At 61.2% G+C, this 25,316-nt stretch overlaps 1 protein-coding gene across 1 annotated transcript; it reads right to left on the reverse strand.

Moving 5' to 3' along the window:
* Window positions 1-4,926: 4,926 nt before the first annotated feature.
* Window positions 4,927-24,623, reverse strand: Nadk (NAD kinase). Its single transcript, XM_026414890.2, has 12 exons — window positions 24,535-24,623; window positions 15,466-15,682; window positions 13,359-13,442; window positions 9,429-9,558; window positions 8,427-8,535; window positions 8,240-8,325; window positions 7,104-7,206; window positions 6,843-6,997; window positions 6,578-6,677; window positions 6,348-6,505; window positions 5,772-5,854; window positions 4,927-5,378 (listed from the first exon to the last, which is right to left on the reverse strand). The coding sequence occupies exons 2-12, from the start codon at window positions 15,642-15,644 to the stop codon at window positions 5,222-5,224; spliced, it is 1,344 nt and encodes a 447-aa protein (XP_026270675.1). The 5' UTR covers window positions 15,645-15,682; window positions 24,535-24,623; the 3' UTR covers window positions 4,927-5,221.
* Window positions 24,624-25,316: the final 693 nt, after the last annotated feature.

Below are 25,316 nucleotides of genomic sequence, written 5' to 3' on the forward strand. Positions count from 1 at the left end.
CTGGGAGTACAGGTGTGACCACTGGGCCCAGAGGGGCTGTTACCAATCTTAGGCTCGGAAGCTTGCCTCCCAGACAAACCAAGGCCCAAAAGAGGAGTGCTGGGGGGAAAGGAAGTCTGCGGCACTGAGGGTGCCAGCAGTCTGGAAGGAGACAGTCCTTTTAACGTCTCAAGTTCCCCTTCCAGGTTTGGGGATGTGAGGTGTCTCCCTGAGGATCACGCTGGGGGCCACCTGAAGGACACGGTTTCCCAGGAGCTGGCCTTGGGCAGCCTGGTGTATCGGTGCCCACGGTGCCCACTCTGGGTGGGAACTCCCTGTGGCCACCTTCTTGTAGGGCAGGATGTCCCCATTTTGGGTCAGATTTGTGGTAAACAACTGTTTTTTGGAATTAGCTCAGGAAAAAAACAAGCCGGCCAGGCACAGTGGTGCACACCTGTGGTCCTAGCAACCCGAGAGGCTGAGGCAGGAGGATTGCAACTCAAGACCAGCCTGGCAGTGTAGCAAGACTCTATCTCCAAATAAAAATCTAAAGAGGTCTAAGAGCGTGGCTCAGCAGTCAAGCACCCGATTCTATCCCCAGTAACACAAAAGCCAAGTGAGGCCACAGGATGAGAGTGAAGGCCACACCTGGTGTGGGGAAGGGAACAGAGCGAGGAGAGCAGGACGGGCACAGCCTCTGTCCTGTGCACTCCTCAGCCTGAGCCGAGGCCCAGGACCCGGCAGCTCCCTGCTGGACAGGGTGCAGGTCTGGGCGGGAAAGACCCACCTGCAGACCACAGGCTGTTTGGTCAGCAGGTGACTAGAACTGGCAGCCACCTGGTGGCTGTGAGGTGGTGAGTGCCACCCTGAAAGGAGCCAAGCAGGTGGAAGGTGCAGCCACCAATGTGAGTGGAGCATAGAGAAGCCAGAGACGCAGCCATAGGTCACCTCAGGCTACTCTCGTTCCACTCCAAACGGTTCCATGGGAAAGGACCACTGAAAAAAAAAAAAAAAAAAACTACTTCTGCCAGACACAGTGGCGCTCCCTGTAATCCCAGTGGCTCGGGAGGCTGAGGCAGGAGGATTGTGAATTCAAAGCCAGCCTCAGCCATGGCGAGGTGCTAAGCAACTCGGTGAGATCCTGTCTCTAAACAAATTATACACACACACACACAATGGCTGTGGCTGTGGCTCAGTGGTTGAGTGCCCCTGAGTTCAATCCCCAGTACCAAAATCAAACAAACAAAACAAAACAGCTGGGGGTGGCAGTGCACACCTGCCATCCCAGTAGCTCAGGAGGCCAAGGCGGGAGGATCACAAGTCCAAGGCCAGCCTGGACAACTGAGGGAGACCCTGTCTCAAAATAAAAAGTAACGACAGCTGGGGTTGCCGCTCAGTGGTGAAGCACCCCCGGTTCAATCCCCAGTGCTGAAGCCAAGCAAACACCATCCCTGGGGGCAGCGATGTACCTACATCAAGGACCCTGGTCAGAGCCAAGGGGACAGGCAGTCAGTGGGTCATCAAAGCAGCTGGGACGGGCCCAGGAAGGAGGCGTGCAGGGGCCTGCAGCGCCCCGGCCAGCCCATCCCACTGTCAGGCGACAGTCTGTGCAGATCTGCTTTCCCTGAGTCACCAGTGTGACCTCTCTTCATTTCGAGGTGCTCACAGAGGATGGGCACAGGTGGGTAGAGGGGAGTCTGCCTGGGCAGAGCCTGGAGAGGGTCAGGCCCTCACGGGCACCTGGAGACTTGCCTGGTTGTGGAGCTACTGTAAAGGGCCTTTGCAGAGACTTCCCAAGGGGGCAGAACTTCAGACTGGGGCCAGGTGGCATGCCCAGGGGTGTGGGCGTGGTCTGCTTGGGCCTGTCCCTGTCTGGACTTGGCATCGATTGGGGCTGCAATGCCCATGCTTCCCTGGTTCTGGGGATGCCCCTGGCCAGGGCTGTCAGGGTACAGTGTTGGGCCTGGAGGGAGGGACAGGCAGGGGACAGGAGCCAGCTGACGATTCGTCAGCCAGAGGAGGCTGGGCCTGGGCTGCCTAGCTGTGGGGCGCAGAGGCCCCCGGGTTCCGGAGCCCGGCTGTGCCTTCCTGAGTGTTCCCACCCAGACTGCGGGTCCAGGTGAGGCCTGGGGACACTTGGGTGGATGGACACTGTCCTGGGGTGGCCCCAGCTGTCCTCCTGGTTGACCCTGCTGACCGGGTCCTGCTGGGCCTGAGCCTGCAGCCCTTCCCACCAACAGGTGAGCATCAGGTGGGTAAACCGAGGCCGCGGGTCTTTCCAGGTCATTCTGTGGCCAGGCTGCACTCCCCCCACTCCTGGCCTGTGGCTGACTGGGCGGCCTGCTGTCCCCTGAGGCTGTGTGTCTGTTTCTGTTGCTGGTAACACGCCCACAGTCTGGGAAGCTGTGGAGAGGTTTATTTTGGCTCATGGTTCTGGCCCAAGGTCGAGGGCTGTCTCTGGTGGTGCCTGTCTGTGGGCAGGGTCCTGGAGCACCGTGTGGTGAGAGGGAGCACGTGTGCACACCGGGTGCTCATCTGGTCTGTCCCTCTTCTCCTAAAGCCACTGGGATCCAAACTGGGGCCACATCCTGCTGACCCTGTCTTTGCCTTGACCCACAGTCACAGTAAGTCGCTTGCACAGACACCCCACAGCGGGGACTGCGCTGCAGCCCGCAAAGCCTGGGGACACTCAGCCCTGCCACGCCCCCGTCCCTTGGTGTCCCTGTGTCCTGGGTTTCTGCATGTCAGTTCTCACTTTCCTGCCAGCTGTGTGGACCGGCTGGGACTGGATTCTGGCTCTCAGGACCTGCTGGTGCAAGTGGAGCTACTGGCCAGGGATGCAGTGTCCTGAGGCAGCGCTTCCCGGGGCAGTGTTCTCACTGGGCTCAGAAGGGTGGGCAGTCCTCTGGGCTGGTCCTGGCCAGCCCTCCTCTGCAGGTCTGCACCTGCTGGTGGAGGCTTCTGGGAACGGTGTCTTCAGCGTCCTCCCCCGGGTGGCCTCAGTTTACCCACTGGTAAACGCTATTTCCAGATTCTGAAGGCCACTGCGCTCTGGTCTGGGTACTTCTAGGAGCTGAATGTGGTCAAAGTGGTAAAAAGCCTTCCACCTGGCGAGCGGCCAGTTGCTGCCAGTCTGTTCCGGACCTCTCCTCCACCTTCCCTGGCATCCTGCCTACTGCCTCCCTTGATGGCTGCCAGTCAGACTTGGCCCTGGCACACCCAGACCTCCAGGGGCCATGCCAGTCTGTGTACGACTCCTGGGTGGGTTAACAGCAGCCTTGGGCCTGGCCAGGCCACCTGCTGGGGTCCAGAGCTCAAGGCACAGTCTGCTGAGACACTGGATGCTGTTGCCGGAGGCTGCCAGAGGCCCGGGCCTGAGCCTACCAGCGAGGCCCACAGGCTGTCTGGGGCCTCTGCCCACCCAGGCAGGAAGGTTAAGGCCCTGAGGTCAAAGGCCTCGGCTGGGGGGCAGGATCCTGGGGTGGGAACCCCACCACTGGCGAGCCCTCCCTCTGCAGGGCTTACTCCCTGCCTCCGAGTGCTGGTGGCCACAAAGGCCTGCAGGCCTGGGGCAGGGCAGCACCTGCCTCACTGTGGTCAGTGGCACCTGGGGCCTCTGCAGCACTGAACCCGTGACCAGTGCTCTTAGGCCACAGCCAGCCTGCTTCCCAGCCACTGGGCAGCGAGGTACTAGGTACCTGTCCCTGTGCCCACAGCAGTGGCCATCACAGAGGTCCACTCCTCCACATTTCCAGAGAGCCAGTGGGAGGCTGAGCTGGCCTGCAAGGGTGGGTGTGAAGGGGCCGACAGCTGGACCCACTGATGGTGCTGCCACGGCTGCTCTACCCTGAGCGCACTGCTGACCACTGATTGCTTACCTGCACCCACCTGGTCCCAGGACTGGGCTCCCTCCTGGCTGTATGCACAGCCAGGCTGGGGGAGCAGCCCGGGGGCAGCATCCAGCACAGGGAGGCCCTGGATAGGGCTGACGGGGGGCCGGCCCCCACCCACCAGGGAGATGTCCCAGAGTCCTTAACTGGTTGCCAAAAGCCAAAGAGAGGCTGTTGCTCAGCCCAGCTGTTTTAAACAAGTCTGTTTATTGAAAGGATTTGAAAACAGTAGTAAGGCCTTCAGCAAGGAACACGTGTCAAGACACCGACAACAGGAGACGACGCGACTCGCGGCTGCAGACCAGCCCACGCTGGGTGGCGAGCTGCACCAGTGGGCTGCCTCCCTGGGGCCCCCAGCCCCACCCTGGCTTGTGGTCCCCTGCCCAGGCCATACCAGGTTCCCGGGGTGGAGGAGTAGGAGGTAAGGGACACGCGGACGAGGGGCTTGTGCTCCAGCAGGCCCGGAGGCCCTTCTGCCCAATGTGAGGCCTGCGAGGCCTCCTGCGGCAGGACGGGCACCTTCCCTTGGAAGCCCCATTGAGGAAGGTCAGCAGATGAAGGGGAGCTGGAGCCTCGAGACACGAGACCCCCGACACCGTGGCACGGCCCAGGGCCCCGGGGCTGCCGCTCCTGCTCTGCTTCCAACAGGCCTCGCTGTCCCCACATGAGGAGATCATCTCAGAACCCTCACCATGGCCTCAAAACAGGGGGCCCCACCCTGAGAAGTAGTGGCTCCTCTCCTGGACCCTGGACCATTAGCGCGGGGCTGGACACAATGTAAACACTGGACTACAGGACGGTCCCCCTCTAAATCTACACAAAAGTGTGTACAAGAAAATATGTACATAAGCACTTGAGAAAGTTCAGAAGAGTCTCTAGAAAGTACGCACAGGGTTAAAACACCTTCTGGGAGTTGCCGCAGCCGCCCTGCTGCAGGAGGTTCAGAGCGGTCCCTGGGGGGCGTGTGGCTACCCCAGAAGCCAGGACAGCAGAGCCCCTGGTGCCCGAGCCCCAGAAGCACAGGGCGGAGGGGAGAAGCATCGCACCTGAAGGAGACTCTGGGCTGAGGCATTTATTTCAACACGGAAGGACAGATCAATCCTCTCCAACCCTCTGAATCTCAAGACTGATTTATGGAAAGTCCCCGACCTGGAATCGCAAGAGCCTTGCTGGGGGCTGCAGGGCGCCCAGCACGGCTCTCACTGTACTTTAGAAATGAAAAAGAGTCAGATTAGAAAAGGTAAAAAGCTGATCTGGTCGGCAAAAGGCAGACCGGGCTCCCCTGCTGCAGGCGGCAGGTGGGACGCGGTGGGATGTGGTGGGACAGCGAGGCCGGGCACTGCCCGGTGCTGCTAGCTGTCCTCCCCGTCCTCTTCATCCTCTGCAAAGTGAGCTTGCTTCTTCCTCACGTTCCAGTGCAGACACTGGGCCAGGCTCTCGAACCAGTCGCTCACCGGGTCTCGCACACAGATGGAGGGCAGCGGGTAGCGGGAGGTGGTGATGGTGATGCTGCCCGGGTAGGTGCACGGTGAGCCCCGCCCACTCCAGCAGCCCGGGGCCTTGCGCCCACAGTGAGCCCACCCACTCCAGCAACACTGCGCCTAGCACCCAAGAGAGCGGGGGCAGACCCTCACCAGCCTCCTGGCCCGTCCCAGTCCTGGCTGACGGGCCTCCCCATGCTGGACAGCCCACCCAGGAGGTGGCCTGAGGGGCGAGATGCCCTGGAGGACCCAGCGGCTGCCTGAGATGGTGCAGCTGTGGACCTGTCACCCTAGGTTCAGCAGTGGTGGGCGGTCACCATGGCTGTGCGGAGGGACGCCCAGGCTTGCTGAAGGCCCTCTGCTGCACCATGTGGCCACCCTGCCACAGGCCCCGGGCAGTCAGGCCCCAGCCCACACACACCTGTCTCCGTGGCGGATCTCCTGCCTCTTCCGTCCATCCAAGGATACCCATGCAGTGTTCCTAGCTTCTGGTGACAGCATGATCTGAAGAGGTTGAGAAGGGACAAGCGTCGGCCTGGCCGTGAGCTCCAGGGCCTCCTGCAGACACAGCCTCTCTGCCACCAGGCACTTCATGGATGTCTGGGGCTGGGGACCAGGAGGCCAAAGCCCAGGCAGGGACCTGTGGTAGGGACTCCTAGAAGGGTCTTTCTTCACCCGGAGCCACTTTGGCCACCCCCACTCAACAGGGCCCTTCCCAATGCAGCTGGGTGCCCCGTGGGAGGCTGGCCCACTCTCTCTGCTGCCAGGGACAGAGACAGGGACAGGTGTGGGCCCTCTCCCCTGAGGCCCAGGTCTCTCAGGCCCATCTGAGCCCCAGCCAGGTGGGACTGGCCTCCCAAGGGGCACCAGCCAGCCTGGATCCTGAGGCCATGGCCTCATGGTCAGCTCCATGATCAGCACCGTGGGGGGGGGGGCGGGGGGGGCAAGGCTATAGAGGCAGCTGGTTTACCAGGGGCAGAGGGGTGCTGGCCCTGACCTTCAGCTCAACTCCTGCAGGGACCACGATGGGCCGGAAGGACAGTGAGTGTGGGCAGATGGGTGTGAGCATGATAGCCGGCACGTTGGGGTGGATCATGGAGGCTCCCGCTGCCGCTGCGTACGCTGTGCTGCCGGTCGGGGTGGACACAATGACTCCTGCAGGGACAGGGTGCGGGTTTGCTGTCCAGCCTCACAGCTCCTCAGGACGCAGGGGGCACGCAGCCTTACCATCGCCCTGCACTGTGGTGATGAGGTGTCCGTCCAGGTAGACGTCCACGTTGGACAGGTATGAGGAGGGGCCTCTGTCAATCACGACTTCGTTCAAGACCTGGAGGGGACAGTGGGCCACTGCACTCAAGGAGGGTGTCAGGGCCTGGGTTGCAGCGCACCACCGGGGCCTGCACCCTGGAGTCCAGCCTCCATCATCCCCAACCACTCCCCCAGACCACAGGACAGGAAGGACACGGCCAGATCAGCAGGGGCATCCACAGACCTGATACTGCATGGCCTGCTTCCCAACCTCGGGGTCCAGGCCTGGGGCTGGCAGGCCATTTTCACTGAGTCCATTGTGGACGGTCATCTTCTTGCCTCTGAGCTCCTTCACCACCCTGACCTTCAGCCGGCTCCGAAGAACAATAGCTGCATTCCCTGGGGGCCAGTGGGGTCAGCAGGGCCCTGCCCAGGGAGTCGGGGTCCACCCGAAGGCGCAGAGACCCTCCCTTTCTGCCCCCAGCCCCAGGCCGCCTGGCCTTACCTTCTATCACCTGAGCCACTTGGGACTGGAAGTTCTCAAAGGTGAAGGGGGTCAGGAAGCCCAGGGAGCCCAGGTGGAAGGCCATGACGGGAGGCACGCTGCCCTGTGGAGAGGAGGGCGGGCGCTGAGTCCAGCCTGCCCCAGAGGCACAGCCGCGCTGTAGCAGATGGCCAGGCCTTGGGGACTCAGCCCTGTCCCCAGGCCGCCTGCACTCCAAAGACAGCACAGTGTGGCTGCGGGGCAGCTGTGGAAGTGGGGGTGGTCAGGGGAGGGGCCCTGGATGTGGGGGGTGCTCAGGGGAGTAAGTGGTCCTGAGACACACGGGCAGTCTTAGAGGGAGCGGTCGCCGCTGGCCCTGGTGGCTGGGAATGCTGATAAGAAAAACAAGACCCAGCAGCTCTCTGGTCACAGAACAGGAAAGAAGTGGGCAGTGCCGGCCACAGGGCTCTGACACGGGAGACCAGGCCCCGCAGGCTCTGGAGGGTGAGGAGACCTGGCAGCCCTGGGGTGGCGGCAGGGCAGCGTGGGGTCGTTTTGACAGCCCCTACACATAATGGGGTGAGCAGAAGCCACGGTCCCCACAACAGGGCAGCCTGTGGCCCTGGAGAGGCCCACTCTGATGTAGGATGGGACCACTCCCTTCTGTCCCAGGCCACTCTGTGCCCCTTACTCTCATCCCCAGCAAGTTTCTGGGCTCCTCATTGGCGTCCAGGAGGCTGCCCTGCCCACGTCCAGCTGCTCTCCACAGGCCTCCTCGCCTGAAGGAGGCTGCCCGAGGGCTGGGTCCTGCCTTGCATGGGGTGAGGCCCAAGGGCTCTAGTTGGCCCCTGGCCTCCTTGCACCACACCCCCCTAGCTGCCCTGATGCCCTGGCCACACCAGCTGTCCCCAAGGCTGTCCCATCTGGACCTGCAGCCGCCCTGGGCACTGTCTCCCACCAACATCCCTTCCTGCCAGCGGGGCTAGGCAGTCCCGGGCCCCGGCCTTGCCGAGTACCAGGTGGCAGCAGCCGTGCGGCTTGCACTGTTGCTAACAACGGCCTGGAGAACACTGGTCTCCCCAGGGTAGGCAGGCAGAGCAGCTCGCCACCCTGGGCCAGGAGCTCTCACCCGGGGTCTGCACCCACAGCCAGCTCACCTGGAAGAGCGACGAGGCGTAAAGCAGGGTCCCGTCTCCCCCCAGGCAGATGATGAAGTCAATCTGGTTGGAAATGTCGTCATAATCTGGAAGCAGACAGAACCAAGCAGCAGCGGTCAGAGCCTCTGGGTACCCACGTGCCCAGAGCAGACAGCCAGGGGACGGCGGGGGAGGGGCTGCAGCACACCTTCCCGGAAAGTGCAGAACTTCTTCTTCACAGGCCCAAAGTTGTCGTCGCAAGCTATGGCAGGGTCTTCCAGCACCTTCTTTTCCACGTACACGATCATGTTGTTCTCCTGGAGGTGGGACGTGAGGCGGAGCACGCACCTTAGCCCACCGTGTGCTCCGCCCGGACCACGCTGCTCCTTCAGCACTCCTGCAGGCCGGGCAGGCTGGGACCGGGGTGGGAAGGGTGGCCCGGAGGGCTGGGACCCGGGTGGGAAGGGTGGCGAACCACTTCCTGCCTGCCTGCTTCTCCCACGCTCAAGGCCTCAGCGCCTTCTGCTCCAGTGGCTCTGGAACCAGGCACCCTGTGTCCTGTCCCCGGGACTCGCGGGTAGAGGCTCACCCCCACTCGGGCACCAGGAGGAAACTGAGCTCCACGGTGCTACTCATAGGAGGGGCCTCTGGAGGGGATCTGGGTCAGCAGCCAGCAGGGCGGAGCCCCTGGCTGAATCATGGTGGCTCTGAGGGACAGAGACCACGTGTGTGTGCTGCCTCTTGCCACATAGTGCCCTGTGTCACCTTGGGACTTGGCCAGCAAGGCAGCCATCGCCAGATGTGGCCCTGGACAGTGCATCTCCAGAACCGTGAACCAAAAGAAGGCTCTTTGGTTAAAACTGACCTGGCTGGTGGGACCGTGCGACAGGCAGTGAGGGGCCACCCAGCTCCGAAGCCCGACCTCCCACACTGCAGCAGCACTGGGGAGGCAGGACAGAGGAGCACTGGAGTGGGGGGCGAGGAGGGTGCCGCCCTCTGGGCAGTGGCCCCCGTGCCTTCCCTCTGCCATCTGAGGGTGAGCGGGCACAACCCTCTAGCTTGGACTGCCTGGCCTCAGACCCTTCTCCACAGAGCTCCCTGTCTGTGGGCCCCCAGCTCTAGGGTCCCCTACTCGCGCCTGCTGCCTACGCCTGGGACGGGGTTCCACTGCCTGCCAGTGTGCACAGGAGGCCTCCTCGGCCCGACTTGCCTCCATGAGGTACACGCACAGCTCTTTGAAGGGCTGCAGCAGGCTGGCGTCCCGGATCTTCTTGATGACAAGCACGCTCTTTGGAGACTTGTTCCACGTCAACCTCTGGCTCGCAGGGTCCTGAATGTGCCTGGCGGGAGGAGAGAAGTCAGCAGGCGTTGGCCCTGGAGGAGGAGTCCCTGAGGGGCCGCGCCTCCTGGACACACACACTGCACAGTGGTTGTGGGAGCCTGGCACAGATGCCAGCACCAGGGCACAGCAGATCTACTCTCTCGGTTGCTGTAGACCCAAAGACCCTGCCTTGCCCTGCCTGCTACCTGCAGGGCTCAGCCAGGTCCCTGCAGGCCCCCCCACTCACCTTTGCAGGCCTGTGCACAGAACCCATGAAGAAAAGAGGCCAGGAAACCAGGAAAGCCCTCAGCCCCTCGAGGACACCGGCCCCACCCAGTCGGCTGGGATTCTACCCACTCCAGGGCTGGCCCCAAGGACACAGCGGTGCTTCCTGCACAGATGACACCACCAGGTGAGGGGGCTGGCCCTCGTGGTCACAGTAAAGGCTGCTTGCTCAGAAGGTGGCGGCAGCCCTGCTTGCCCAGTGCCCACGGCCCTCCACTCTGCTGCCTCAGCGCACCAGCTCGACTCCTCACACGGCATGCTGAGGGGCAGGTGGGGTCCTCCAGAGGCAGGGCCACCAGCAGGCTCTTCTACAACTCAGCAGTCCCAGGAACCGCCCTGGTCTACAGTGCCTGGGGCACGTGTGGACTGCATGTGCCACAGAGCCAGCTGCAGACGGTAGGCATGACAGGCAGCTGGCACTTTCCCTGGCGCCGTACTGCCTGCCTCAGCCCCTTTCCAGCAGGTCGTGCCTCATGGGCAGCGAGAGCCCACCACAGAGCCTCAAGCCAGGCTGCACAGCACCAACCACAGCAGCAGTGCCTGGCCTTGTCCTGTCACTGCTGGGAGACGAGGGGCTGCTCATGGCACCCTCTCTTAGCCTCACCACCTGCTCGCACCTCTCTTGCAGCTATGAGGTGACCTCCACCCTCCAGGGGGCAGCCTGCATATCCACAGCATCTTGGTTCCGTCTGCTGCAGGCGGGTGTGCAGCAGCAGCCCCTCACCGCCAGCTCCACATGCCCTCGCCCCATGGCCAGCTCTGCACGCTTCAAGCTGAAGGCAAAGGGCAGCTCGCAGGACTCACGTCTTCAGAGAGCGACTCAGAGAGCTTCCCAACATGACGAGAATCAAGACAGTGGGGTGGCTTTCTTGCTGTTCCCGCTCCTCCATCCACGTAAGAGGCCCACTCTACCTGTTCCTAGCGGAGTGCCATGGCCGCCAGCCTGCCCAGCTCGGCCTCGGCTGCAGCCTGCGCAACTGGCCAGGCCTGCTCGTGGGCCTCGGGCGGGTGAGAGGCTCCAGGAGGGAGTGTGGGATGCTCACAGCCCTCTGCCCTGTCAGGTGGCGAGAGCCCTGCTCCGCACGTGGCCGCCCAGCAGGCCCGCTCCTACTGCAACTGCCCTGGGCAGCCCCATCAAGACTCTTCCAGCCCTGAGGCCTCGCTGGGCCCAGCCCGTGTCGTGACCAGCAGTGTCATCACACATGGCCTGGGCACCAAGCCCTCTGCGTGACCATAAATCAGTCTCTCGACTTCCTGCTGGGTCATCTGCACAGTGGGGTGCTGACCCTCCCAGGCCCACAGGTGCAGGTGTGGTGTGAAGCCTCAGCCCTGCCTGCCCGCAAAAGCTGCAGGTGAGAGTTGGGGGCCCACAGGTGAACCGACTGTTGGCCACACCCCCTCAGGTGCCAGTGACGCCACAGCAGAGCACACACACGGTAGGCAGGTGGGAAGGGTGTGCACCCCAGCACCCCCTGCCCCTGTGAAGCCCGGGAAGGCGTGCAGACAGGATGGCCGTGGAGCCCGCCCCCAGCTAGGGCATGACAGCCTCCATGTGGCAGAGAAGAGGCTGCCCTGGGTGCTCACCTTCCACCCTGCCAGGCCCACCTGCCTGGGGAGGCCTGACCTTGGGAAATGGCTCAGAGGCCATCCTGAAGCCCAGCCTGAGAAGGCCACAGGAAAACACATGGCTCGGACAGCGACTCTGCGCCTGGCCCTGGTGACTGCTGGCTAAGGGAGGCTGGGCAGTGGTGAGCCCCCTCAGGGCTGCCACTAAGTGAGTAGCCTGGACAGGTGTGCCAGGAGGGCCTCGGGCAGCCAGGGGTGGGGCCACATGGAGCCCTGGTCACAGGGAGTGACAGGCAGGTGCGCCACCAGGCAGGGCTCTGGAGTAGCTGGGGTCTGGAAGGCTGGGCGGGCTGGGCAGAGGACAGACTTCAAGGCTACGGGAGGCCGCTAAGAGTCCACACAGGGCAGGGTGCAATCCGAACCACTGGGCGGAAGGGCTGGGGAGCAAACGTGGGCTCAGAACCATCTTCCCAGTCCAAACTGTACAAGAACAGCTCCTGGAAAGCATGTGGGGTGACGCCAGGGCCCCGGGGACCTGCAGTTCCCTCATGGACAGGAAGGTGACAGCATCGTCACAGGGATCCGCACTGCCAGGCCACTCCAGTCTGTAAAGCAGCTCCTCCAACAAGCTGAAGGTGATGGGCCCATACTTCTGCTGTCCCCAGGCTGCAGTTCCAGGAGGTGGGCCAGGTGTCTCACCCAGGTGGCACTGCAGCACCGAGCCGGCAGGCACAGTGCAGCCCCGGGGACACCAGAGCTGGCCAGCCCAGCCCCTCACCCAGTGCCGTAAAGGTACAATCCACAGGCAACTTCCCGGCTTCCACTCTCGAGTCCACCTGCAACCTCCAGGCACAGCACCACCCTCGACACAGCCACCGGCCCCATGGCAGACCCACACAGCACGGCATGTGACCTAGCCCTGGCGGGACGGAGACCTGAGCGGGGTGCTCCCCAACTCCAGGAGCACCTTGGTGCAGGGTGAAGGTGGGAAGAGCAGAGCTCTGACCCTTGGAGGTCAAAACGCTAATGTCAGATCACTTTGGCTTTTCCCTCCCACAAACCCTACCCGCAGCCAGACCACCACGCAGAGCGCAAACACTGGCTCCGTCAACACCACGCAGAGCTGGACTGCGGCGCTGTCACTAGCGGGCTGGGGGACGCTGACTGGCACACTCCCAAGCCTGCCTCCTCCAGGGCACGTGGGCCAGCAGCAGAGCCAGCACAGCGAGGAGGGGACCCTGGGCTGGGCGTGGCCCTGTGTCAGGGCATATGCCTGGCACGCTGAGCCCCTAGATTTGGACCCAAGCACCAGGAAAGAAAAGGACAAGGCATCCTTCAGGCAGCTACGTCTGACGGAGGGAAGCCAGCTAACACCTCTGCAGTCCACACACATATATACACAGCTTAGTTACTGACAGGCCTTTATTTTATTTACTTATTTTTATGTGGTGCTGAGAGTCGAACCCAGTGCCTCACACATGCTAGGCAAGAGCTCTACCGCTGAGCCCCAGCCCTGCCCCACACCTTTGCATTTTGAAACGACTGAAGGAAAAGCCAGCAGGTTGACACGGGGCAGCCCATGCCCAGAACTCTCACTACTGGAATCAGAAGCAACTCCAGCTTCTCACTGCAACGCCACTCAACCTGACTTGGGAGGCTGAGGCAGGAGGATCCAAGCTTGAGGCCAGCCTCAGCAACTCAGCAAGGTCCTAAGCAACTTAGCAAGACTGTCTCAAGATAGAAAATAAAAAGGGCTGGTGGTGCAGCTCAGTGGGGGCATCCGAGGTTCAACCAACGCCAGCGCGGGCTCAGAGTCCACAGGCTAGGCAGTGCCCAGCTCATCCCTCCACTTTCCAAAGCCACTAGAGGAGATTGCCACTCAGGGGCTGGGAACTCAGCAGGGCTGGGAGGTACCGGCTTCTCCCCGTAGCACCCCAGGACACACCCCACCCTGGCCCACACACTTACATGATGGTCTGGGGATTCTGTAGCACACAGGCCTTTGGTCCAAACGTGGTCACTGGGCAGGGCCCATGGAGAGAGCGTGTCCTCCTGCAGGGGCACAGAGGGCTGCCGTCAGAGCAGTGTGCAGCTGGCGACACGCAGTCACGTCAGACTCTGAGGACACGCATGGCGTGAGCCTGAGCAGCCACCACCGCCTCCAGGGTCAGCCCAGAGGTCCTGCCCCGGCCCCGGCCCCAGGCTGAGCTCACAACAAGACACGTCCTGAGAACCAGTGAGTGCCACCTGGAGGACCTGGGCCAGACTGCAGCTCCAAGGCACCCTGGTCCCCAGAAAGAATGAGCTCAGCAGCCCAACTTCCGTGGTCCCCGAAAAGGGACTCGGCCAGCTGAACCCCGACAAAGGGCCTGCTCCAGGCCATCACCTGGGGGGCTGCATCTGGGCTGCCCACCTGCCCAGCAATGGTGGGCAGCACCATGACTGCCCTCCTCAGGAGGCTCCCTCCCTGGCCTCCAGGCCTCACAATCCTTCACGCACCAAGGTGACTGTCACCAAGCCAGAGGACCAGGACCTGCAAGGTCGCTCACCTTCCACTGCCCATCCCACGACTCCCCAAACTGCCCAGTCCTGATGCAGATAAAAGACCTGCCCTGCCCTGGGCGATGGGCCGCCTACGGGCCATGGAGTCTGGCCAGGCCTATGCTGACACGGAGAGGGGTCACCTGGGTGCCAGGGCCTTTGTGGACTAAGCTCTAGGTTTGTCTACAAAAGTCTAAAAATCATGCAGATTATCACACAGAACTCCGGCTGGGAAGGTCAAAGGTTGTTGGAAAGACGGTCCAGTGCCTGCAGAGACTACAGGTGGCCAGGTGGACGACCAGTTTCCCTCTCTGTTCCTCAGAACAGCTGTGTGCCACGCTACTTCACCCTGGGACCCCAAAAAGGCTGCCCAGACCCTCACCACTCTCATGGTTCAAAGTCCCGTGGACACACAAAAGGTGTGCTGTGCTAAGTCCACGGGAACAGGGGGCAGCCAGCCGTCATCCCAGCCAAAAGGGAGCTGAGGCAGGAGGAGGCAGGTGGGCTGCTCGGTGAGACCCTGTCTCAAAATAAAAACTCAGCAGAGCTGGGTGCAGCCCGGGGTGGAGGCCTGACTGCCCTGTTGCTGCACACAGATGCGTGTGCACCCACGGCCCACTGGACCCACCCCAGCTGTCCCCTCCCCACCCCACCACCAGAGTCTTGGAAGGCCCCTCAGCTCCCTGAACAGATGTGGGCTTTTTATTTCATGGGGTGCTTTGCCCTACCAGAGCGGGACTGAGACTCCCTCCTCAGGTCGATGGTGCGAGGTACACAGCTTTGTCAACGTCCCCAGCGCCCAAGCAAGCCGCCTGCTCTGTACCCCACTCTCAAGACGCTGGCTTTGTTTAAGCATCTTAACACCAACATACAAAAACCAGAGCTCTCGTGTTAGTATGACCTCTCCATAGGTGACTCCATCACTCAAGGTCACCCACAGGCTGCAGCACCCAGGGTCCCCCGCCCTGTGGCCTGCGACCCTGGAGAATGCATGCAAAGAGTTGCGCCTCACCCACACCCCAACCCCACACGGGACGGACACGGCTGTAGACCACGCTGGTTCCTGGCGGGCTTCTCTATGAAAGGCACCAGAATCACTGTCCCCAGGATTGAGAGCCACACCCCAGGCGCCACTGGAACCCTGCGCTCATCAGGCCGCCTTCCCAAGGCCCTGAGTGCTGCTGTATGGGTGACATTGTACCAGGGCAGGCCACCGGAAAGGGCCCCATGGCCCTGCACCTGAGACCCACGTCCCCGACGTGAAGGGCTGGCCCAGCACAGGAGGCTGGTACCTCAGCCCTGCCCACCTTCTTTCCCTGCACTGAGCAGGCTCCACCGAGCCGGCGCCCCCAGCATGGCTCCCAGGTGGAAAGAAGACAGACACGGCTCAGCTGCAGGTGGCCCTGGACATACCCTGCTCTGCTCTCGGAGGCAGCTCCCCGGGCAACACCCAGCCCAGCCTGTGGCGAGTGTGGACCTGCTTAGAAGGACTGTGCAGTGCGGCAGCCACACTGCAGCACCTTCCTAGTCCTACCTGGACTCCTTGGTGCTGCCCAGGGCAGGTGAGGCCGACAGGCTCCGAGACTTGGCGCGACCCCGGACAGGGCGGCTGTAGCTCCAGGCCTCGTCCCCATGACATGCTGAGCAGCAGTACGAGGCCGCGTCTGGGCTCAGCTCCTTACTCACATTCATCTTCTCTTGTTCCATTTCCATAGTTGATAAACGAGAACTTCTGCCAGAAAAGCAGACGCCTTGATCCAATGAAATTAAGAGAGTCAGTCGGTGTGAAGTTGCCCTGGTGTGTGTGTGTGTGTGTGTGTCTCTCTCACACACACACACACACACACACACACACACACGTGCGCGCACCCCTCCCTCTGCCCCTCCTCTGCCATGTGGAGTGGAGCAGGGCGCGCCCACTGTTCTGCCCACACGCTCCTTCCAAGGGAATGAGCGCCAGAAGCCGCTGTACCCAGCCGCTGTACCCAAGTGCTTTGAAAATGGGCTGCTTCCACCCCAAAGATGTTCAAGAACTCAGGGGCCCACCTGAGGCTTGTGAGTGAACCTAGAGAGCTAAAGCAGAAAAAAATAACCAGTGGGGGCCACAACAGAGCAATGGCGGCTGCATCACAGGGCAGGCCAGGGGCTCAGGGGTGGATGCCGTGCCCAGGGGCAGAGCCCCATGGCCAGCGGAGATGCCTGAAATGAAAGGCCACTCGGTGGACTGCACAGCATGCCAAGTGGAGAGGAGAAGGCCGAGTGCCTCGCCCATGACCTCCTAGCCCAGGAAGGCTGTAAGGGCTCCGGCAGGCCTGCCAAGAGGATGAGCCCGACCAGCGTCAGAGCCACAGAGGAAACCCGGGCTCCAGGCAGCAGCGAGGGCAGAGCTTTGCACCTCTGACCACAGCAGCAGGCTCAGGAGAGCAGAGGCCAGGAACTAAGGACAGCAACCTTACCAATCACGATTTCTGGAACTTTCTCCCAACCAGCTCAGGGGTCAAGGCCAAGACAGAACTCACAGGTGCACCATCAGCGGATGAGTGGCAGCAGACACAGCCCCAAGCACCGGCCCCTTAAAGCTGTGCGAGAGCTGTCGAGTGGGAAGTGGCCAGCCACCTGATCTCAGCCAACATGGAGCGGAGCCAGCCAGGGAGGGCCAGTGGCAGGAACTGGCCCACAGAACAGAGAAGCCTGTTGTCCCACCACTCGGGCAGGAGGGTGCAAGGTCCAGGCCAGCCTGGTCAACTCAGCAAGACCCTGCCTCAAGGCAAAAGACGGAAGGGCAGGAGCTGCAGCTCAGCGGTTCACACCCAAGTCCCATCTCAGGAAAGAAGACAAGGAAAAGAGGGTCTGGAGAGGAACTGAACGACGATAAACCACAATCTCCACAGAGGGTCCATCAGGAGGCAGGCTTCTCCTCAAGTCACCAGGGGGTCATGAGAGAAGCCCACGCGGCCTTGGCGACAGCCCCTGTCCTCCGCAGGCCAGCCTGACTGGGCAGGACACCCTGAGGCTCGGCACGGGGCAGAGGGGAGAGCAGCCAACAGGGTCCTACAGCTGGCCTCCAGCGGGCAGGAAGCCCTGGACGGCTGGATGGAGGCTGGGCAGAGTAGCCCAGGGTGTGTTCTCCTTACAGAAGAAAACTCCGCCAGCCAGGACGCCGCAGCAGAGGTGCTAGGCCGGCCGAGGCCACTGGACTGGCCTTGCCGGGCCAAGCAGGGCTGTATTTGGGGATGGGGCCTCAGCAGGTGATCAAGGGAAACACCCATGGGTGGCCTGACCAGGTGGTGTGTCTGCAGGACTCCACCCTCCACCCCGGGGTCAGGCCACGCAGGGCCAGGAACATCAGCCACTGGCGCCAACGCTGGGCGTCAGTCACTGCAGTCCGCGAGCCAAGACACCTGGGGCGCTGGCAAGGGGCAGCATCAAGGTTAGAGGTGGGGCAGTCCCTGAGTCCTCGCAGCTGGCTCTCCTTCTGGGTACATTTTACAATTGCCTGAGGTCCTTCCAAAAAAAAAAAAAAAAGAAAAAAAATGCCAACTCTTAGGTCTCACCTTCTCCAAGGGACCAGGGTGAGGCCTCACCTGTCGACAGACCAGGCTAACATGTAGTTAGAGCGGAGAGCACTGCTCTTGTGGTCAATATCCTCCTGGAGTTTACTGAAAATCAGACCTACAAAAACTTGTAGACAGAACCATCTGGACCCATCGGTGCACTGGAGGCCAGAGCCAGCACAGTCCGGCAGGAAGAGGGGCGCACAGGCAGTTAGCAGGCACGCACCAGACATGGACTTCTCTCTGGAAAGCCACAGAGCACCTACAAGTATCTACAAGACGGCCACACCGAGCAGGTGAGTCTGCCTGCAGGTCTGCAGGAGGCAAACCAACAGGCAGACCAGGAGAGCACCCCATGGACGCAGGAAGAGAGCACCTGGGGTTGAGACACCACCGACCACACAGCAGGCCCCACAGGAGCAGTGCAGGCCCTGGGCACAGCTGGCAGAAACAAAGGGACGGCCAGTGCACCCCATGCCCGTGGCAGAGCCCACTCAACAACCACCTACAGACTCCCCCCAACCCCGAACCCAAGCAGGGCTCTACACGCTCTGTCAGTCAGAGCCTGCTGTTCAAGCAGCAGGGTGAAAGGTCCAGAGTACCTTAAAAACAACTCAGAACTAGACCAAGGTGGAAGTCCAGTGCCATCTGGCGTCACGCCTTGCTGTGCAGCTGCGGATGCCAGACACAGCAGGGCTGGCACCAGAGATCTCAGGCAAGGAAACAGCGGCGAGCCCAGAAATGCACCCCGTAACCACAGCGCATTCCGGGCGGCTGTGCTGGGCCTGAAGCCAGAGACTGGTCATGCAGATGCTGGGTCCAATCCCTAGTATCACCAAGGGGAAAAAAAAAGCCAAAAAATATACAAGTCCCAGACAAAGAGTTTGCTAAGCACATTGTGATAAAGGACTTGAATACGTAAGGAACTTCCACGAGGGGCTGGGGATGTGGCTCAAGTGGTAACACGCTCGCCTGGCATGCGCGGGGCGCTGGGTTCTATCCTCAGCACCACATAAAAATAACATAAAGATGTTGTGTCCACCGAAAATTAAATATTTAAAAATTCTGTCTCTCTTAAAAAAAAAAAAAACCTTCCACGATTCATTAAACAAACCCCCCAAGAAACACGAGGAAAAGCTCTGAAGAGACACTTCCCCTCGGAAGGTCAGGCATGGACAAGCACCTGAGGAGATGCGCAGGGCAGCAGAAGGCCAGCGGCAGGACGGGGCAGGACCGGGGCCGCACTGCCTTTCCTGCTACTGGTGGCGTGGAACGGCACACAGACTGGCGTACGCTAAGCTCTATGTGCTGTTCCCTCATCCGACTTCTGCTAAATGCAGCTCCCAGGGAGCACCCTGCCTCACCAGCATCCTTCCCTCTCCTTGGAGCTGACCAAACACACCACCTGCCCTGGCCCTACTCTTCCTGGGGGACTCCCTGAGCTCTGGCCTCGAACTCAGCAGCCCAGCCTGGGGCAGCACCAGGAACCCTACGTGAACATGACTAGGGAGTTCGGAGAGGCACTTTCCAGCCAAAGGGTCACTCCTCTCTAGGCGGGAGGGAGACGAGAGCTCCGTCTGCACGGCCGGCACTGGGCACTGACACCGAGGCACTGACCTGAGGCCCAGACCAGATGGAGAGCAGAGGGAAGGCGCCAACCTGAGGGGCCGGTAAAGAGAGCAGGCAGGAAGGCTCTGGACGGAGGCTGAGGGGCGAGGATGGGGAGCACCGCTGCGCAAGGGAGCTGAGCAAAGCCCACAGTGCTCCCACGGCAGCAGAACAAGTCAGCAGAAGACCCGGGATGGCAGTTCCGCCTCAGTGTCTGAAACACGAGGCGCCCCCAGAGCTCCCCGAGTGCCGAGGCAGGGGCGCTCACTGTGAAATGACTGGATCGAGACAGCCTGATCCGCCCATGGGTCACCTGGGTGGTGGCCACAGGCAGGTGGGTGTGGCGGAGGAGGCAGGTCACAGGACACACGTGGCTGTGGGGCGCACATTCTGTTCCTGGTCAGTCTGGCTGAGCTGCTTTCCTCCTCACACCCTCACACCTCGATATTTTGCCTCATCCGACCTCCTGAGCACCAAGGGCACCTGAGACCCTCAGAGCGCTCCTCCAGGAGCGGGGAGAAGCTGCCTCACAGGCCAGGAGGCTCCCACTTGAAGCAGCACCAACGAACAGGTGCCACTCCACTGGCACGAGTGTCCCGCAGCCCTCGTGGGCACACAGCCTGGCTCTGGCACCACACCTCGTGTCCCTCTTCCTCCATGGAAGACCCAACGAGAACCCAAGGTCCGGCACCAGCCTGCAGCACCCCAGCCTGCCCCTGCCTGTGGTCTCCGCCTGTTGGGAGGTTCCAGAACTCCCTCACTCAGTGTCCTCTTCTCTCTTGACTCTGGACTTGGGTGCAGGGTGCTCTGCTGCCGAGACACGCAGCAGCCCTTTCTATTTTGAGACAGGCTGGCCTCGACTTGTGATCCTGTAGAGCTGGGCTACGGGCACGTGTCACTGTCAACGGTCCCACAGTGTCTTTCAAGGGACCCCAAACAGTGCTCAGCAAACCATCAAGCATCCACAACCAGGCAACGAGAGACCAGGGAGAAGGAACCCAGTGAGCAGAGTGAGGCTGGAGGCAGGGCTTACAGGGCCATGTCCCCAAGCGGCCAGGCCGGCGTGGCTCAGGGGCAGAGTGCACGGTAGAGCACACGCGCCAGTCGCAGAACCAGAAGGTTCTCAGTGCCGTCACCACCTGGTTCCTCAAAGACCATCGACAGCCTGGAAGCCACACTTGGTTTCCAAAGCTCTTCTCCATCGACAGGGTGCTGCCCCCACCCTGAGCTGAGCGAGGAAGAGGTCCACCAAGACCCTCACAGGAGAGCTCTGAGGACAGCCTAGGACCAAGGGTCTCACGACATGACTCTTGGGGAGGGACTGTCACGCAGGAGCAGGGCTGGCCCTGGGCTCAAGCCGGGTCACAGCAGTGGAGTAGGGAGCCAGCCGACAGCTGAAGTCCAAGGGCACCACAGGAGCAGGAACCGCAGCCAGGAGGCACGCCCTCCTGACGGAGCCAGGGCTGCCCCCGGCCAGAAGCTTCCAGGCCCATCCTGACCCTGGTGGGCACTGGACAACAGGACCCAGCACAGAAGGGACACCCAACAGAGGGGCACAGGGCTAGAGCCAGCCAAAGGTCCTGGGGGAAATGGCCACACAGACTCAGAACTGTGCCTCTGGTGCACTTCCTTCTAAACCCAGAAAGTGCCACAACCACCCGTCTCCAGCAGCGTGGGGTCACGGAGGGCGATTTCAGGCCATAAATCCCAAGCTCTGGCCAACCAAACTCGGGACCACAGCTGGGGAGCACACCACACAGGAGGCCCACCCACAGAAACGCCCCCATGTGGCGGCACAGCTGAATCACCTGGGGTGCCCCGGGTCACCAGCTCTGAACCTGCACCCCAAGTCCGGCTGTGCCCCAGGAAGGGTATGGAGAATTCCATCGCTCCAGGAGAAAGAGAAGCAACCACGCAGCAGCCTGTGCCTCTGACTGACAGGCCTCCAGCCAGTCCCCTCCCCGTTCAGACGGATCACAGAGCTCAGGGAAACATCCACTGGTTTATTTCACAGGATACCACCAAGGACGCAGATGAAGACACGCACAGGTGGGGCGCGGGGAAGGGGCGCAGAGCCTCCCACCGACCCAGCACTGCCCTGCAGGACCCTCCCAAGCTCTCTGGACCCTGCCCTTGGGTTTCATGGAGGCTGCACTGCATGGGCATGGTGCAGCACTGTGCGTGTGGGCAAAAGGTTCTGATCCAATGCTAACAGGCCAAGAGGAAAAACCAGCAAGGCCTGGCTGCTCATCGGTCAGTAAGGATTCATTACCCAGAAGCTCTGTAATATTTACTTGCAAAGACCAGTTTGATGACCAAGCAGTCAACTAACTCAGACTCATATTAAATACTAAAACTAGCTTTAAGATTTTAAGTCATCTCTACAGTGTATTTCTTGACAACTCTGAATCAAGATTCACATTTAATTCAAGTTTGTTGGCATGCTAACCTTTTTTTTTTTTTTTGATGGTGCTGGGGATGGAACCCAGGGTCTTATACATGCCAGGGAGGCACTCTGCCACTGTTAACCATTTTTAAAGAACATGATTCTGACTCCATCCAAGTGTGCTCTGATTCCTCAAAGCACACAAATCTAAATGCGACTTCTGAGTTAGGAAGTTTCATTGGGAAAAAAATTGAAGCATAATAATGAAGTATTCATAAAGGATTCATACATACCGTTATACCGTGTACATGTACAATATGTAATAAGGGATCCCCCTATTACATATAATCACAATGCATCAATAAAATTAGGGAAAAAATTTTTAAATCAAGAACTTGGGGCTGCGGTTGTGGCTGGCTCAGTGGTAAGAGTACTTGTCTAGCAGGTGTGAGGACCTGGGTCCAATTCTCAGCACCGCATATAAATAAATGAATAAAATAAAGGTCCATCAACATCTAAAAAAATATGAAGAACTCATACAGCCAGGCACTGAGACACTGTGGCACAAGCCTGTAATCTTAGCAACTCAGGAGGCTGAGGTAGGAGGATGGCAAGTTCAAGGCCAGCCTCAGTAATTTAGCAAGACCCTGTCCCAAAATAAGAAATAAAAATGGCGCTAAGCATGATGACACATACCTGTGATCCTAGAGGCTTGGGTGACTGAGGCAGGAGACTGTAAGTTCAAAGCCAGCCTCAGCCACTTAGCAAGGCACTAGGCAACTTAGCAAGACCCTGTCTCAAAATTAAAAAAGGTCCGGGGATGTGGCTCAGTGGTAGAGCACTCCTGGGTTCAACCCCGGCATTGCAAACAAAACAAACAATTCAATACGAAACGGTGAGGAAAAACACCAAGGTGCCAATAAACACAGGTTCAACAGACAGGAACAAAAGCTGCACCCATCGACTAGAGCACAGAGTGCTGGGGGGCAGGCCAGTGTTGAGCTAGCAGACGTGAGAGAATGTGTCCAGAGACAGAGACGGGGAGAGGCTCCTCAGGAACACGAACTCCCCCGGCAACAAGGCTGGGCTGGCAGAGATGAGACATGGTGGACGTGTACCACACTGCCCATGGGAACCAGGCCAGTGGGCCCAGCCTGCACCCCGCCAGCTAAGACCACAACTGGAAGGCAGCTTTCTAGAAAGGTGGCTCTGCTGCGTCCTTGGGCATCCAGGAAAACCTGAGACCAGCGCTTCCCAATGGGGAGCCAGGTGACGCCCCGACTCAGGGTGTGTGGCACCCTCTCCCTGCCTGCACCTTCTCCACTGTTACCATCTGTCCAAAGAACCAAGACTCTTACTTTTATTAACCCACCTGTTCCCATGCAGCGGCCCGGGGCCCACAGTGATGGGTCAGGAGATGCTGCAGACGATAAGTCACCAGTACAAACAGGACATTGAGTCCTGAAATTGCAAAGTGACACCTTCCCGTCCAGAAAGGCCAGATGCACGTGGTAACTACCAGTAGGTGGAGGTGGAAAGTGGGGCTGCTGGAGGAGGCCCTATGGTCACAATCATGTCCTCCTGTCACCTCAAGGTCCCTCCCAAAGGTGCGAGGCCTCTGAAAAACTGCTTTCTGCTGCTGAACTGTCCCACCTACAGATCTGAGGTCATCAAGACTGAGGCCATCCGCATCCTTAGGCAAACCATCTGGCTGGGCACAGTGGCACATGCCTGTGATCCAGACTTGGGAGGAGATAGAGGCAGAAGGACCCCAAGTTCAAGGCCATTCTGGGCACCATAAACAAACCTCATGTAAACAACAGGACTGCCAATTGCTTTAGCAGCACAAACTCATGAAGAAGAAATACCAGAAACATGTAGAGGGGCCACTTTGCAATAATGCTCCTGTATCAGGCTGTACCAGGACACCTGTTGAGCCACAGGAGGGGCTACAAACTCAGCGAAGAAGTGACTGCTGAGGGCAGACTCCCCACACCCAGGAGAGTCTCCAGGGGCTCAGGGCTAGGGGAAAGAGGAGACCCTGGAGCAGGAAGCACATTATCCAGGAAGGCACTAAAATAACACCAAGGTAAGCCTGCGAGCACAAGCACCAATGAAGGCAGCCTGGAAAGCACTGCCCTCAAGGCCACGCAGAATGAGTAAGTTTTCAGCTAAAATGGAGAGTGTTCCAAAACAAGAGAGGAAAAATAACTTGTAATCCAGAATCAAAGCCAAAGCAATCCCATTGCTATGGAGAAGGGAAGGGAAGGAAGGCAGGTCCGTGGCCAAGGAAGGAGACTGCCATCAGCGGTGCCGGGCACGCCCTGTTCCACAACTGGGAGAAAAGGGGCCCGCGCGGTGGGCTGCCAGACCCACGTTAGAGGCCAGCCTAGGCAACTTAGTGAGTCCCTGTCTCAAAAGAGAAAAGGGCTGGGGTGGTAGGTGAGTGGCACGCGCCCGCATCCACCCGCGGTACCAGGGAGCGAGCGGGACCGGGCAGCGGAAAGGGCCGCGCCGGCGGCTGCCTGCTGACCTGGGCCGCGCGTGGCCGCTGCCTGTGGAAACCTCACCGCGGACTTTGGGAACTTTCGAGTTTTCTGGGGAGGCTGGGTACCAAGTTAGCACGTGACTTTGGCGAAGTCCAGACAGCACGGCCCGGGATCCTCGGCTCACCGCCTTCCTCCAGGTCCGGGTCCCCTGCGCGGTCACACGCTAAAGCCCCTCGGCCCCCAGCGACGCCCCGCAGGACCAGGTCGGCGCCGCCGCCCATCGAGCCTCCAGGTCCAGGCTCCAGCAACCCAGGGCGCGAGGATGGCCAGCGGCCTCCCGAGGATGTCCCCGACCCCAGACCCTCCACGCCATCCCCCCAGGCCTGAGCCCCGGCCGCGGCCCCGCCGGTGGCCCCTGCCAGTTCCCGCCACGAACCCGAGCCGCGCCGCGCTCGAACGCAGGGCGGAGGGCCAGCGCCTGCGGCGGCCACGGCGGGCAGGTGGGCAGGGCCGGCGCCCCGAGCCCGGACACCCGCGCGGCCTCGGCGGGGCTCCCGCGCACTCACCGGCCGCTGCCGCGCACCCGCGGGGCGTCTACATGCCGGGCCGAGCCCGCGGGCCCCGCCGCCCCGCCGCTACCTGGCCCTCGGCGTCCCCGCCGCCCGCCGCCCCATGGTCGCACGGACCGGCGCCGGCGCCGCCGAGCAGCACTGCACCTCCTCTCAGTGCGCAGGCGCGGCCGCCGCGCACGCGCACGCCACCGCGCACGCGCACGCCGCCGCCCCGGAGCTCCGGCCCTGCGCGCGGCCGAGGGGAGGGGGGCCGAGGGGAGGGGGGGCGCAGGGGCCGACTCCTGTCCGCGCTGGCCTCGGCGTCTCGGCCTCCTCCACGGCAGCTTAACCCTCACCCCCTGCCCTACCGCGCCCCTCGGGGCGGGCGAGGCCTGGCGGACCGCATGGCCAGGGCGAGCGAACCCAGTGGGCTGGCCTCGGGTGAGGGGGCCGCGAGAGAGGTGTCCAGTCCGCCGCCATAGTCCTTGATGACTCGAGCGACACGACGTGGACCGGGCCCACTGCGGGAACCAGAACTTGCGAAAAGGAGCCCGTTAGCACTGTGCTTCCCCAGGGCCGCCAGGCGCGCTGAGAGGTGGCCCTGCCCCTGGCACCTGCATTCCTGTCCCTTGGCCACCAGCAAGCTGCCCTATGCGCCTCGCACACTGGCCTCGATGTGGGGGGTCTGGGAGTCCCCGGAACAGCTCTGTGCCACAGCCCACAGCCTGGAGGCAGGGGACGAGTAAGAGGCCAAGGCCACCAGAGCTGACCTGAGCTTCAGGCAGAGCTGTGGCCCC

The sequence above is a fragment of the Urocitellus parryii genome, chromosome 11 (genome assembly GCF_045843805.1).
Source record: "Urocitellus parryii isolate mUroPar1 chromosome 11, mUroPar1.hap1, whole genome shotgun sequence".
Lineage (NCBI taxonomy): Eukaryota > Metazoa > Chordata > Mammalia > Rodentia > Sciuridae > Urocitellus > Urocitellus parryii.

What these genes read in the sequence shown, in the direction of transcription:
- Nadk (XM_026414890.2), bottom strand. Translation starts at nt 15,644, where the DNA reads ATGGAAATGGAACAAGAGAAGATGAATGTGAGTAAGGAGCTGAGCCCA. An exon ending in CACCACAGTGCAGGGCGATG is followed by an intron (nt 6,506 to 6,577) that starts GTAAGGCTGCGT and finishes CTGTCCCTGCAG; the next exon opens with GAGTCATTGTGTCCACCCCG. An exon ending in CTGCAGGAGTTGAGCTGAAG is followed by an intron (nt 5,855 to 6,347) that starts GTCAGGGCCAGC and finishes CAACCTCTTCAG; the next exon opens with ATCATGCTGTCACCAGAAGC.